At 34.4% G+C, this 14747-nt stretch overlaps 1 protein-coding gene across 1 annotated transcript; it reads left to right on the top strand.

Annotated features, from left to right (window-relative positions):
- The first annotated feature begins 12053 nt into the window (after positions 1-12053).
- Positions 12054-14316, top strand: eif1 (eukaryotic translation initiation factor 1). Its single transcript, XM_051873234.1, has 4 exons — positions 12054-12268; positions 13169-13332; positions 13424-13525; positions 13615-14316. The coding sequence occupies exons 1-4, from the start codon at positions 12238-12240 to the stop codon at positions 13657-13659; spliced, it is 342 nt and encodes a 113-aa protein (XP_051729194.1). The 5' UTR covers positions 12054-12237; the 3' UTR covers positions 13660-14316.
- Positions 14317-14747: the final 431 nt, after the last annotated feature.

Raw genomic sequence — 14747 nt, 5'->3', positions numbered from 1 at the left:
ATGACGTCTATTTCAGAGAAGGCCTTGTGTATTTCAGCAGGACAATGCAAAACCACATACTGCTGCTATTACAACAGCATGGCTTCGTCGTAGAAGAGTCCGGGTGCTGAATTGGCCTGCCTGCAGTCAAGATCTTTCACCTATAGAGAACATTTGGTGCATCATTAACCGAAAGACGACCACAAACTCTTTAGCAGCTGGAAACCTGCATATTACGTGTTCAGTCTATAGGCACATAGTAGCCTATTTCTTTACAAAGTGACATTGCCAACTACTGTAAAATATATAATAAATATAATTCCACTTCAGACACCTTCTCCAGCAACTGCAAACTAGGAGGAAGGCAACTGAATGAACAGCACAGGTAATGGGTAGAACTGGTCAGAGCAAATTTAAGTGTGTTTGCTTGTGAGTTTCAATGAGAGTCTGATCATTTATTTACACAGCAAGACAACAACTGCATGCTTGCTATTGTGGAGATCTTTCCACGAATATGTGTGAAGATTTACTCAAACTGCCGCTTTATTCAAATAAACCCTGGTGTTGGCGTGTACTATTCCAGTGGATGTTGACAGATTAATTGCTTTGAATTGGAATTTGGCATGAATATAAAGTATAAAACTGTCATTACCTTAAGTGTGCTTATTATCTTTTCAGATCCGCTCTTCAGAGTGATGAAGATAACATTGGAATCAATGGGGCTTAGTTGTGTAAACCAGACACAAAACATCCCATGTTATGCATTTAGCACATAAGGGTCACAGCAGGAGTTTCTGCGTCATTAACAAATCAGTAGCTATTGTTTAGAAAGGACAGAAAAAGATCATAGGGTCGCTCAATTATCTACACTCATCAAACAAAGCATGATATTGATCATTTCAGAAACACAGATGACTATGGAGAGAGAGAATCAAATTTGAACACATTTAAAATTCAGACCAAAATGCTTAGATGGTACATTTTTAGTAATTAAGATAAATAATCACATAGACCACAGACTGAAATCTTCAAGTTTGGTGTTGCTATGCTGTTGCACACGTTTCTGGGTGGTGATCTAGCCGGTGGCAATGCTCTCAGTTGCACCAGCATTTGTTTTACCAACGAGATTGTTATTTTCAGGATTATCTGAGAGAAACAACACACTGTTTGCTGTTAAAGAAGCTGTATTTATGTGCTAACATATTCAGAAGTCACAAACAGCCAACTGAGGGGAATTGTGCTTGGAGTATTCGAAGATAATTGGGGAGAAGAATGGAAAATTCTAGGCAAAAGACTTATTGTGCTTATTAGATTCCGGAAACACACTGAGTTTGCATCTGAAATCAAGCCCAAGTTGCAACCTGCAGTGACAGCTTGCATTTAATTACTGATGAAGAACATAAAATCGAGTTGAAACAACATTTTTAAATTCACAAACAAATATGTTGGAGAAAACATTTTTCCAGGGCGTGTGTTTGTAGTCTACTTCAGTGTACATGATAGTTATACACGTTTGTCCTTGTGTAAATGCTTTTAAATCCACTCAAGTATGATTCAGCAAGAAAGCATCACTGAAATCTTCTAGAAAAAGCTCACCCTGGGCTGACGGTTGTGGTTACAGCATATCAAATCTCAAATGCAAGCCAGCTGGAGCACAGATTTCATTTGCAAAATTATGCAATAAAGCATCTGCAACACATTTCAAGTCAATGATGAGGGAAATATTTCATGATATGCACCAAAGTCTAAGGGTACGTTTACAAAGTGACATCACCAACTACTGGCCTGGCATGAACAATACAGAGTTTTCAATTGTTTTTTTACTGATCCGTGTGATCCGGGATGTGTATGCGAAATACGCAAAGGAAAAACTTTTCCATTTTTAGTCCATTGTTGTTGTGTAAACTTAGTCTTTGGTGCATATCATGAAATAATTTCCTAATACAATTGACTTGAAGTATGTTGCAGATGCTTTATTGCATAATTTTGCAAATGAAATCTGTGCTCCAGTTGGCTTGCATTTGAGATTTTATATGCTGTAACCACAACTATCAGCCCAGGGTGAGCTTTTTCTAGAAGATTTCAGTGACGCTTTCTTGTTGAATCATACTTGAGTGGATTTAAAAGCATTTACACAAGGACAGACGTACATTACTATCATGTACACTGAAGTAGACCACAAACACACACGCCCTGGAAAAATGTTTTCTCCAACATATTTGTGAATTAAAAATGTTTCAGCTCAACAATTTGAGTTTTCAGAGTTTCAATTTTATGTTCTTCATCAGTAATTAAATGCTGTCACTGCAGGTTGCAACTTTGGCTTGATTTCAGATGCAAACTCAGTGTGTGTTTCCGGAATCTAATAAGTACAATAAGTCTTTTTCCAAGAATTTTTCCATTCTACTCCCCAATTATTTTCTCTTATTTTAAAATACTCCAAGCACAATTCCCCTTAGTTGGCTGTTTGTGATTTCTGACAGTATTAGCACATGAATACAGCTTCTTAAACAGCAAACAGTGTGTTGTTTCTCTAAGATAATCCTGAAAATAACAAGCACGTCATTAGTAAAACAACTGAGAGCATTGCCACCGGCTAGATCACTCACCCAGAAACATGTGCAACAGCATTTCTAGCAACACCAAAATTTCAGTTTGTGGTCTAAGAGATTTTTTATCTTATTAAAAATGTACCATCTAAGCATTTTGGTCTGAATTTTAAATGTGTTCTTGCATTTCAAATGAGATTTTCTCTGTTGAGTTCATTTAAATCCTCCTGACTCAAGCATGATAGTCATCAGTGTTTCTGAAATGATCAATATCATGCTTTGTCTAATGAGTGTAGATAATTGAGTGACCATGTGATCTTTCTTATCTTTCCTAAACAATAGCTATTGATTTGTTAATGACGCAGAAACTCCTGTTGTGACCCTTAAGTGCCAAAAATGCAGAACATGGGATCATGTTTTCTGACTGGTTAACACAACTAAGCCCCATTGATACCAAACCTTATGAAAAACTAGTATACTTCAAGTTCATTTGATCAAGTATACTAAAGTAATGTTCAAGTATATTTTTAAGTATACTTTATGTAGTAAGTATACTAGTATCAATGTACTAGTAGTAAACTTGTAAGTGTACTATTTTAATACCGCTTGGGACTAAATTGGCCCAACTGAAGTATACGTTTAAGTGTACTATAAGTGTTAACAGCAGTAAAATTTAAGTACACAACTAGTTTACAGCTACGTTTCTCATTTGTACTGCATCTGTACTACAAGTGAACTTATAAGTATACTAGTAGTTTACTATTTTAATACTAGCTACAATTTTAGTATATGAAAGTACACTGAAATATACTCTCAGTAAACTACTAGTTTAGTGCAAGTATACTTGTAAGTTTTCTATAAGTGAACATGACATCACACTTATAGTTTACTTTTTATATATTATTTTTGCACTTTAAGTATACTTCTATGTTCCTATTTAGGTATTATTGTTCATACTTGAAATACCTTTAACTGTACTTTAACTCTTTCCATTTTAAAAACATTTTATTCTAGCTTCATGAATCCTTTTTATCAACACTTAAATGTGGGTAAGTTTCATTTTTTTTAAAAAAAAGGAAACATTTTAAACAAAAAGCTGAGAAAGTTGCATTTTTGTCAAAGACTGTGTCCGGATGGGATTCAGAACGATGATCAAACACAGGTGGAGTAGATCGAGTTCATAAACACCCCCAAAGCTTCATAGTCCTCATTCAGTAATGTTAGGCAGTTTTGATTTATATGCTGTTTAATGTTTGATGATTTTTACATTTGCGTGAGTAATCTTCTATCGCTTGTTTCAGCTTCTTCTTCTCCTGCATTTTGATCCGGAGATTCTGTACTCTTTCAGAAGATGCGTAACAGCGCCCCCTACTGTATAGCCGAGGAAAGAGCGAGGAAAGAGTGAAGTAGATTTGAAGTAAATTCCTATGTACACTACCAGTGGACTAGCCTACACAAAAATTCAGATACTCAGAATTAGGAATATATCTGTTTTCTTTATAAATCAATAGTTTCAAACAATGTACTTTTATACTATACTTTTATAAATATGCTTTTAAGTATATCTCGATCAAAAGACTGAGTCCAAGTATAGGTCTAATATACTTAGACTTTTCTGTCAGTATAAGTCAAGTATACTTAAGTGCAATTTTAAGTATATTTCTGAGAAGTATATAAAAAGTAGACTGAAAGTATACTTTCTTATTTTTAGTTTAAAAGAAGTATACTAAAAGCACACTTGAATAAACTTCTTTTTTGTAAGGGAATGTTATCTCCATCACTCTGAAGAGTGGATCTGAAAAGATAATAAGCACACTTAAGGCAATGACAGTTTATATACTTTATAGTCATGCCAAATTCCAATTCAAAGAAGCAATTAACCTGTCAACATCCACTGGAATATACACCAACACCAGGGTTTACTTGAATAAAGTGGCGGTTTTTAATGAATCTTTACACATATTCGTGTGAAGATCTCCACAATAGCAGGCATGCAGTTGTTGTCTTGCTGTGTAAATAATTGGGCTCTCATTGAAACTCACAAGCAAACAAACTTGAATCCGCTCCAACCAGTTCTACCCGTTACCTGTGCTGTCCATTCAGTTGCCTTCCTCCTAGTTTGCAGTTCATGAAGAAGGTGTCTGAAGTGGAATTATATTTACAAATCTTACTAAACTTTTGTCACTCATCTAAAAAAAGAAAGAAAGAATGTGAATACCTGATACTCAACCACACCTTTAATTGTTATGTTACAGATTAGAACATTTTTTATGTCATCTCAGCCCACCATGTTTTCATAAGGTCACATTCCCTCATTGCAGTGCTTTTACTAAACACTGTATACTTTAAAAGCGATAAAACTCAGTTTTCAAAAGTGAATTTTGTCATTATATATTCTCCCCCATGTTGTTCCTAACCTGAATTATGCTTTTATATAGAATTCAAAAGATGATATTTTGAAAACCCGTTTCTACTGTCTTTGAAAGTCAGTGGGATCTAAAACAACATTGACTTTCACTGCATATACAAAAAGAAACACTTTTTAAAAAATAATATCTTCAAAATAATCCCCTTTAACTATAATTCGTTAATATAACGCTAAACTATAGCTTATCTTTTCACCGTCCTCACCACACTGCACGTTTCAGAACACGTTGCGTTGCGCTTCCAGTCTCGAAATACACCCCACTAATGCAATAAACGAATGTTAATAAATATTAACACAGTCAAACTCTAATATTTTACTTTGTTTGTTAAAGACAGCTTACCTGACATGGTTTTTGCCGTCTTTCACCACGTCGCGCTTCAAAATGGCTGCGCATCATTTTTTGGCTGTATAGAATATTTGCATATCACGCAGCTTAGTTAGGTGTTAGGTGTAATGTAATTTTAACCTAATTGTTTGTTGACCTAAGTTTTTTTATTCACTTTACGCATACACTTACATTCACCTTTTAATTTATATTTTTGTGTTGCATGCACATGTTAAGTAGAGCTTGAAATTCTATGAAATGTACGTTTTTTTAGTTTAATCTATGTAAGTAATGGTTGTTGAGCCAATTAGTCATTTATTTCAGTGCACAAACAGTCCTGGTGCAAAGTTGCTTGTGTAAGTTAGGCTATATTACATTATATGCATTACTCAAATCTCTTGTAAAGATTGTGACAAGACAGTTTTTTTAAGCTGAGGTAAAATTACAGAGATGTAAAACATTGTAAAAAAAAAAATAAAAAAAAAAAAAAATAGTAAAACGCTTTTACAATATGCATCAAATATCTCAGCTAATGTGTAAGGCAGTTTCAGACAAGCCCTGTCAGAGTAAACATGGTCCAACATAAGTGTATGATTTATTAATTCATTAAGTCGAGACAGGTCATTTTATTTGTATAGCGCTTTTCACGATCCATGTTGTTTCCAAGTAGCTTTACACAAAATCTGGCCTTTATGTCTTTAATATCTTTGGCAAACAAGCCAAAGGTGAATGTGGCAAGGAAGTAAATCTCCTGGCAAAACCCCAAGCATTTGGCAGTCTGAGTGATTTTAGAAAATGCTTTAGCTTTACATGTGAATGCAGTGCCTAAATCATGTAGTTTTCCCGATTTGCAAATTCTACTTTTATATTTGTCTGCTAAGAAAAACAGTAACTGTTTTTATTAAATAGAGAGTGTCTTCTGGGTCAGGGCTTTGACATTGCCATTATAGGACATTCTCCTTTTCATCTGGAGCCATTCCAATGAAAACCTGGCCTTGTTTTGTTGTAACATTTTCCTAATGGGTGTATTTTTTAGCAGAGAAAACCTTGAGCAACATTTTCCAACATCCACTCATGTATTTTAACAAGACTCCCTGTCCCTTTTAGTAAAAACAACTCCATTGCATAAAGAGTTTTGCCTCAAACTCTTTTTCTCATCTTACTGGATTGCTATAAATGTTGTCAAAATCCATACATAGGCTACTTTAATCTTTTTTTGTATATAACTGAGCTATATTCATTCTTTCACTCCCTAACTCCTTCAAAAGATCGGGTTCTTTCACAAGTGCCCTTTTTCACACAGAAAGAGACGGGCGTTTCAAGGGAGTGTCTGATTTGATACAGCTTCCGCTTGCAGGTTATTGTCCCAGTGGGTGCCGTTGCTTGATCTACACCAGTATTTCTCAATCCTTCTTTTTTTGATGTCTCTCTTATCTAAGTCCTGATTCATCTTGTAGCTCGTTAGTATTGTGCTGCTCCATGACCTGATTTGGGTGTGTCAGATTGAGACACCTCAAATGTGCAGTGCTGGAGGGAGCAGGATTGAGAAACACTGATCGAATGATTGGAATAATGTTAAGTACCTTTTAACTCATTTATTTAGCTATTTATTTCTATAATACATGTTAATATGAACTTTAAAAAACAAACAAACAAACAAAAAAACAGAAAAGATATACTGTTATTTTTTTGGCCAGGACATCTGTAAATGCAGTGTGCAATTCAAAATATGGGTAAAACAGCTGTAAAAGTCAATATGGAAAACTCCTTTGTATTAACACAGTACATTAGGCTCTATTTTTACAGACTTTTCTGTGCTTTGCTGAGAGAATTAGATTCAGCCATTCACTGGCAAATGAAAGATCACAAAGTTGCCATAGATGAATAGGTCTGTTGATAGAACTGCATTAGAAGCAATAAATATGACTTTGATGCATAAATTGATTCATTGTTTTAAGAGATGAATACTCAATGGAAAAAAATATAAAAATATATGTAATGACAGTCTTGTGACTATCTTGTAGGATACTGTTTCCCATAAGTAAAGTACACCACCTAGAGGCCAAAACAAAATAAAAACTATTTACTGGACCACATACTCTGTACATGCAGTTTTTCTTTTGTTTATATTTTTTATATGAATTGAAAATCTAGGAATTCCTCATTAAGGTCATGATCGATTGTTTTCACATTCAGTTTGGTATATTTTATATTAAAAGTGTGTTTGAATGCCTACTTATCAATGTAAACCGAGTTGTTTCACATAGTTTGACAAGACAAATAATTAATTGAATCACTCCATAAAGGCTAAACAAAGTTTGTTAAGTATTCTTTAGCTTTTCAAAAAACATTCTCAGATGACACGGCGTTGTTGTCCCTTGCTACTTTACTACCAAGAGATAATCTAGTTTTAGTAACAATTACAGGCTGCCATCTAGTGTCTGAAAGTGCTAAACAAGTATAGGCGTCGTTTTGAATCAAATAATGCATTTGCTCCCCCTGCTGTTTTCATAGTGCATTTTTTTCTCTCTCTATACTCAATGAACTGGGTAACACTTTACAATACGGGTGCACTAATATGCATAAGTTCATGCTTAACTAATGCACAGATAATCATGTTTTAATGTATGACTCATGAAGAACTAAACCATTAATTAATGATTACTGCATCAGCAACTAATAAAGTTTCTATGTGATTAATAGATTAAGTAACATATGAATTGTTATTAACTAAATGTGTCATAATGATTTCATTCCTTAATAACATATTTTATTAACTAATAGTGTAAGTTAATGTGTTAATTACCACAATGGTTTGAAGCCATGTACTTCAACTTCCAGTTGTCTGCTTTAATTAATCATTAACTAATGATTTGCAAATGTATCATTATGTTATGACTATACTTGTTGAGGCACATGACTATTAACTAATTGTTAGCTAATTGTTAGCTAATATGTCATTATGGTTTTGACATCTACACTAAGCCATGGATTTCAATTTCCAACTATCTACAACCATGTAGCCTGTACCAGATGAACTGCCACATCCAGAACCTTGTTGTTCATGGCACAGGAATGTGTCAGGTTAAGCTTGAGGTCTAGGATTCAAAGGTGGAACACTGAGAACATGTGGCCGGACACTGCTATTTCGCAACACTGTGTCAAGACCGGACAAAGAGAATAGAACCCATTATAATCAGTGATAGTGATGCTACACTGGATGCGGCACGACGCAACACAACACAACACAACACAACACAACACAACACAACAAAACGTCAAATCTGTTATGAAGGACAAATGGACTTGCAATGGTCTGTCATGTCCAGTGTAAACAACTGTTGCGGTATGACTCGATACTGGTCGCGTCCAGTTTAAACACAGTGTAACAGCGGTCAGTAGTTCAGATTCTGGTGTGCTGATATTTGTGTGCAGCCCAACTTACCCATCCTTCAAACACATTCTCTGACATTACACTCACTGCATGTGCAACTGTCAAAACCATAATGACATATTAGCTAACAATTAGTTAATAGTCATGTGCCTCAACAAGTAAAGTCATAACATAATGATACATTTTCAAATCATTAGTTAATGATTAATTAAAGCAGACAACTGGAAGCTGAAGTACATGGCTTCAACCCATTGTGGTAGTTAACTAACTTACACTTTTAGTTAATAAAGTATGTTATTAAGGAATTAATACATTATGACACACTTCATTAATAACAATTCATATATAACTTAATCTATTAATCATATAGAAACTTTATTAGTTGCTGATGCAGTAATCATTAATTAATGGTTTAGTTCTTCATGAGTCATACATTAAAACATGATTATCTGTGCATTAGTTAAACATAAACTATTAGTGCACCAGTATTGTAAAGTGTTACCATGAACTGGATGCATCAAGATTGTTTGGTTGGTTAGCATGGCTCTATTGGCCTCTGCTGGTAGATACCGTAACTACACAATCTGCTTCTAAAAAGCATCTTTCTTCATTCACATCCATTTAGCTGTGTATTCTGATGAAATTCTTCATTCTTTAAATAAACTTTAATCAGTGCTGGGAAGTAACTGATTACATGTAGTCTGGATTACGTAATCAGATTTAAAAAAAAATAATTACTTGTAATTAGATTACATTACATTTAAAAAAAAACTAATCAGACTACAGTTACTTTTCTGTTGATTACATGATTACGTTATTCTCACAATAGCAGTAAATTATTCATAATTCCTTGATTCTACTTCTTTGTTATATTTTAAATTTTTCCTTTTTCTATAAAAGTCTACTGCTAATATAGTATGTTCAGAAGGTCTTCCAGGTTTGTGGAATTGCACAGACCATCCACTAGTCATGTGCTGAAGTTAGGTCAATAATAATAATAATAATAAATGATAAAATGAAGTACACGGTTCTCTGATGTTGGTTAATGGTCACATGACATGCAGGTAAACAAATATATTTTTATTTTTAGTAAATGTTGTATTTTGATATTTATTTTAAAGTAATTTATTTTAATTTTCAGTTTTTATGATTTAATTACTTAATAGCTTTTCATTAAACTCACAAACCCCTGCAGTTCCATCACGAACCCCAGTCTGGGAAACCCTGACATAATATAACATTTAATGCACTTCATGTTGTTGATAATAAAGGATGGAATATTTTTTCTTTCTCTTTGTATTTTTATATCAATATGGTACAATATTATCCTATTCAAATCAATGTGATAAACAAGTTATGTCAAAAGTAATCTAAAAAGTAATCAAAAAGTAGTCAGAATACATTACCTAAAATGAGTCATCTAGATTACATTACTAACTACAATTGTGACCCTGGACCACAAAACCAGTCATAAGGGTCAGTTTTATGAAACTGAGATTTATGCATCATCTGAAAGCTGAATAAATAAGCTTTCCATTGATGAATGGTTTGCTAAGATAGGACAATATTTGTCCAAGACACAACTATTTGAAAATCTAGAATCTGAGGGTGCAAAAAAAAAAAAAAAAAAAAAAAAAAAAATTGAGAAAAATCACCTTTAAAGTTGTCCAAATGAAGTCCTTAGCAATGCATATCCACTCAGAAAAATACACTTTTGATATACACTACTAGTCAAAAGTTTGGAAACATTTCTATTTTTAATGTTTTTGAACGAAGTCTCTTATGCTCATTAAGGCTGCATTTATTTCATAATAAATACAGAAAAAACAATAATATTGTGAAATATTATTACAATTTAAAATTATGGTTTTCTATTTTAATATACTTTAAAATATAATTTATTTCTGTGATGCAAAGCTGAGTTGTCAGCATCATTACTCCAGTCTTCAGTGTCACATGATCCTTCAGAAATCATTGTAATATGCTGATTTATTATCAATGTTGGAAACAGTTGTGCTGCTTAATATTATTTTATAACCTGTGATACTTTTTCAGGATTTATTGATGAATAAAAAGTTAAAAAATATCACCATTTATTTAAAATAGAAATCTTTTGTAACAATATACACTGCCATTCAAAAGTTTGGGGTCAGTAATTTTTTTTCTTTCTTTTTTTTTTTTGAAAGAAATTAATACTTTTATTCAGCATGGATGTGTTAAATTGATAAAAAGTGATAGTAAAGATTTATATTGTTAGAAAAGATTTATATTTTGAATAAATGCTGTTCTTTTTAACCTTTTATAAAAGTATCACAAAATACTAAGCAACACAACTGTTTTCAACATTGATAATAACTGAGTATCATATCATCATATTAGAATGATTTCTGAAGGATCATGTGACACTGAAGACTGGAGTAATAATGCTGAAAATTCAGCTTTGCATCACAGAAATAAATTATATTTTAAAGTGTATTAAAATAGAAAACCATAATTTTAAATTGTAATAATATTTCACAATATTATTGTTTTTTCTGTATTTATTATGAAATAAATGCAGCCTTAATGAGCATAAGAGACTTCGTTCAAAAACATTAACCATAGTAATGTTTCCAAACCTTAGACTGGTAGTGTATTTACAGTAGGACATTTACAAAATATCTTCATGGAACATGATCTTTACTTAATATCCTAATGATTTTTGGCATAAAAGTCAAAATCGATGATTTTGACCCATACAATGTATTGTTGGCTATTGCTACAAATATACACGTGCGATTTATGACTGGTTTTGTGGTCCAGGGTCACATTTTCAGGTCAATTTGGAATCTGACTACAATTTGTAAGTAATCTACCCAGCATTTACTTTAATATAGCCTATGTGCGATTTAACATCTGAATTCTTTGAATGACTACAATCAGAGTAAGGGTAAACATCAAAGGCCTACTTTATTTTTCTCAAATGAAAACGAGGCAGTGAGTGATAGATTTATTCAGTGGGTGAACTGTTATGTTCATTTTCTAAAACCCTGGTGACAAAAAAAAAAAAGAAAAGAAAAAACCTTTTAAACGTGTATTGTTAGGATTACATGCGATAGGAGCACAACCTATACACAACCTACAACAGCCTTGTTTTCATTCTCAAGATTATTTGGTGTCTACCCTGTAAGAGGTTTCTAAACTCTTTGATATCCCTAGATTTTTTAAAAAAAATATGTTTACCGTAATTAAATGTTTCATCGTAATCTGGAAATTTAATGTAATTTAACACCGTTTATAATGTCCATATTTGACCTAAAAATACCGAAACATTTCCCGTAACAGTTACGTTAGACAGCAAGAGAAGTCTTGCGTTTGGGTGACGTCATGTCCTCGATTAGAGGCGGGGCTAAACAGAGCTGTTTTCAAGTGCCCCAAACCTATTGTCGCCATTTTGTAAGCTCGGCAAACGCTGAAGAAGCACCGAGTCAGAGAAATCCCCTCAATAATCAATCCAGATTCCCAAGAAATCAAAACCGCGAGATCACCCGTTGTCGTCCGAAAGGAAAGGGAATCTTATCGTATGTCCGCTATCCAGAACCTCCAAACTTTTGGTAAGACTTGACATCTTTAAAAACGTATTATTTTATTGTGTGGGGGGAAGGGCGAACAGAAAACGACAGGGTGACGTTGATGTTTAGAAAATAAATACTAGCACGACTGTTAAAAATACAATTTATTTGTAACAAATCCATTTACCGAGTCATTTAAACTTGTGTCGTGTTTTTGAATAATGGTTTTTGTCGTCGAAAATCCCTGTCAGAAACAGCTAGGCAGGCCCCAGTTTTTATTCTTGTTTGGTTCGCTCCTAGTATCGATTATTCGCCTAATTAAAACAACATATCCGTGTTAAATATGTCTTTAAACATTTTTCAGTTGGTTATCGTCGAGTTTTACGAGTTAATCTCGAATTAAATCGAGATTCAGCTCAAAGATTGTGCTCTGCCTCGATTTTGATCGCCAGCTTGTTTTTCTGGACGAGATACAAAATGGAAGACGCGACTGGATGACGGCTTATTTTTAGACTTCGCGCGATCGCCTAGAAACATCTCGAGCCCCCTGTGTGTTTGTATTGATGTCAGATTAAAGATCATTACCAAGTAAAAAAGAAATTGAGTTTAGGCTGTCGGTCAATAGAAATAAAGTCTTTTGATATATTGGACTGATCCGGTACACAGACGGTTAATGAACAGCCAGATCAGACCTGAACTCTACCCTGTTATTAAAGGAGATTGTTTGCTTTGTTCCAACATGTTCGTGTTAGGTACTTACAGATCCCAATTTTACATGAGAAAATATTTGGGGAGATGCCGTTAGTTATCCTTCAGTCAATTTACATTAGGTGCCCTAGTTTAAAGATGAACTTTGACCCAAATCACACTTTACAAGTACCAGCAGAGCTGGAAATCTGATGCCGCTGACATTGCTAATGCCTGTTGTTTATTTTTCTGAAGACCCCTTTGCTGATGCAACTAAGGGTGATGATCGGCTCCCAGCTGGGACAGAGGACTACATCCACATAAGAATTCAACAGCGGAACGGGCGGAAGACTCTGACCACGGTTCAGGGCATAGCCGATGACTATGATAAAAAGAAGCTAGTCAAGGCCTTCAAGAAGGTTGTCATTTAATTCACCATAAAATAATTTGCTCTCTTAATTGGTTTATGGTTGCATGGGTGGTTTAACATTTCCTTATTTGCATTTTCAGAAATTTGCCTGCAATGGGACTGTGATTGAGCACCCTGAGTATGGTGAAGTAATTCAGCTGCAAGGTGATCAGCGCAAGAACATTTGCCAGTTTCTTACTGATGTAAGTAAGAGCTCAATGACTTTTGACGTATAATCTATTGCCGTTTTGATAGTAGCTGATTTAATCAAGCCTTTCCCTTCATCTTACAGATTGAACTGGCCAAAGAGGAGCAACTCAAAGTCCACGGGTTCTAGAAGCTGATGTGAACTGACCCCTCCCCTCCCCCAACACTTAACCCAGCCTACCCTGTTGTTGTGCTGCTGTCACCCCCAGCAGCCCCCCTCAAGGGAAAAAAGCTGAAAATGATTACCTCTGATTTGAGACTTTTTAGTATGGCATCCTTATCAAAACGACCAGTCCTGTTCACACATGGACAGACGACAAGGCAAATAATGCGGGATAAATGATTTTTGTTCCTTGTCCCCTCCTTTAGTCCTTAATTTTTTTTTTTTTTTTTTAGTTAATCCTGTGCTGCTCTTAAGCACAAATTCCATGTAACTTTTTCTCTTTGTTTTGTACCAGGTGTTTCAATAAAACCTTCAGATGCCACGTTTTGCACAATCCTTAAATTGACGGGCGGGGTGTGGATGGGGCAGTTTATGTATTAATTTCTTGGTTCATATTTAAATACCACCATAAAGAATCTGCATTTTTAGTTATGATGTGGGCCAGCCTGCTTCAGGGTTACATTGGAGTGCCGTTCGAGCACAAAGCACGGCAACCCCATCTTTTCTCGTTATGCATCTCTAACTGCCTTTTTTACCCTTGTTTTTCACAATATGCATAATTTCAATTTTCTAAACTTGTAATACCATATTTTGTTTTTGGTCTGGAATAAACAATATCCCATACTTTTGACGTTCTAATTTTTTAAACAATGAAAGATGCCTTAGTGAGTGCAGTGCTTTTTCTGGTTGTAATGGCTGCCAATTAAAGGAAGCAGTAATGGACTTCAATAAATGTTGCTGTAGGTTTTGTTTACAGATAACTGGTTTGACCAAGTCATTTTTATCTGTGCTTTTCACTGACTTGCGTCCATCATTTCAGTTTATATGTAATATATTACAACACACAGAACTTCGCAAGCAAGTTGTGTACAGGTGATTATGTGAATGAGTATGGTATTTATACTATAAACAAAAGAGTTGTTTATATCAGGGGTGCCCAATCCTGTTCCTGGGGCCAGTTGTTCAAAAAGTTTAATCTGGATCAGAGTGATCTGGATTTGGAAATCCCATGTTTTGCTATCCAGGATAAGGTAATCCGTCTTTTGTGCTGGTTT

Source organism: Ctenopharyngodon idella, chromosome 19 (genome assembly GCF_019924925.1).
Source record: "Ctenopharyngodon idella isolate HZGC_01 chromosome 19, HZGC01, whole genome shotgun sequence".
Classification (NCBI taxonomy): domain Eukaryota; kingdom Metazoa; phylum Chordata; class Actinopteri; order Cypriniformes; family Xenocyprididae; genus Ctenopharyngodon; species Ctenopharyngodon idella.
The sequence above is the reverse complement of the archived record's forward strand: the minus strand, read 5'-3'. Positions and strand labels throughout refer to the sequence as shown.

Bases quoted from the DNA above. Each gene is read 5' to 3' on its own strand.
- eif1 (XM_051873234.1), top strand. From the start codon at position 12,238: ATGTCCGCTATCCAGAACCTCCAAACTTTTG. The intron at 12,269-13,168 runs GTAAGACTTGAC...ATTTTTCTGAAG, and splicing joins CCAGAACCTCCAAACTTTTG to ACCCCTTTGCTGATGCAACT. The intron at 13,333-13,423 runs GTTGTCATTTAA...TTGCATTTTCAG, and splicing joins TAGTCAAGGCCTTCAAGAAG to AAATTTGCCTGCAATGGGAC.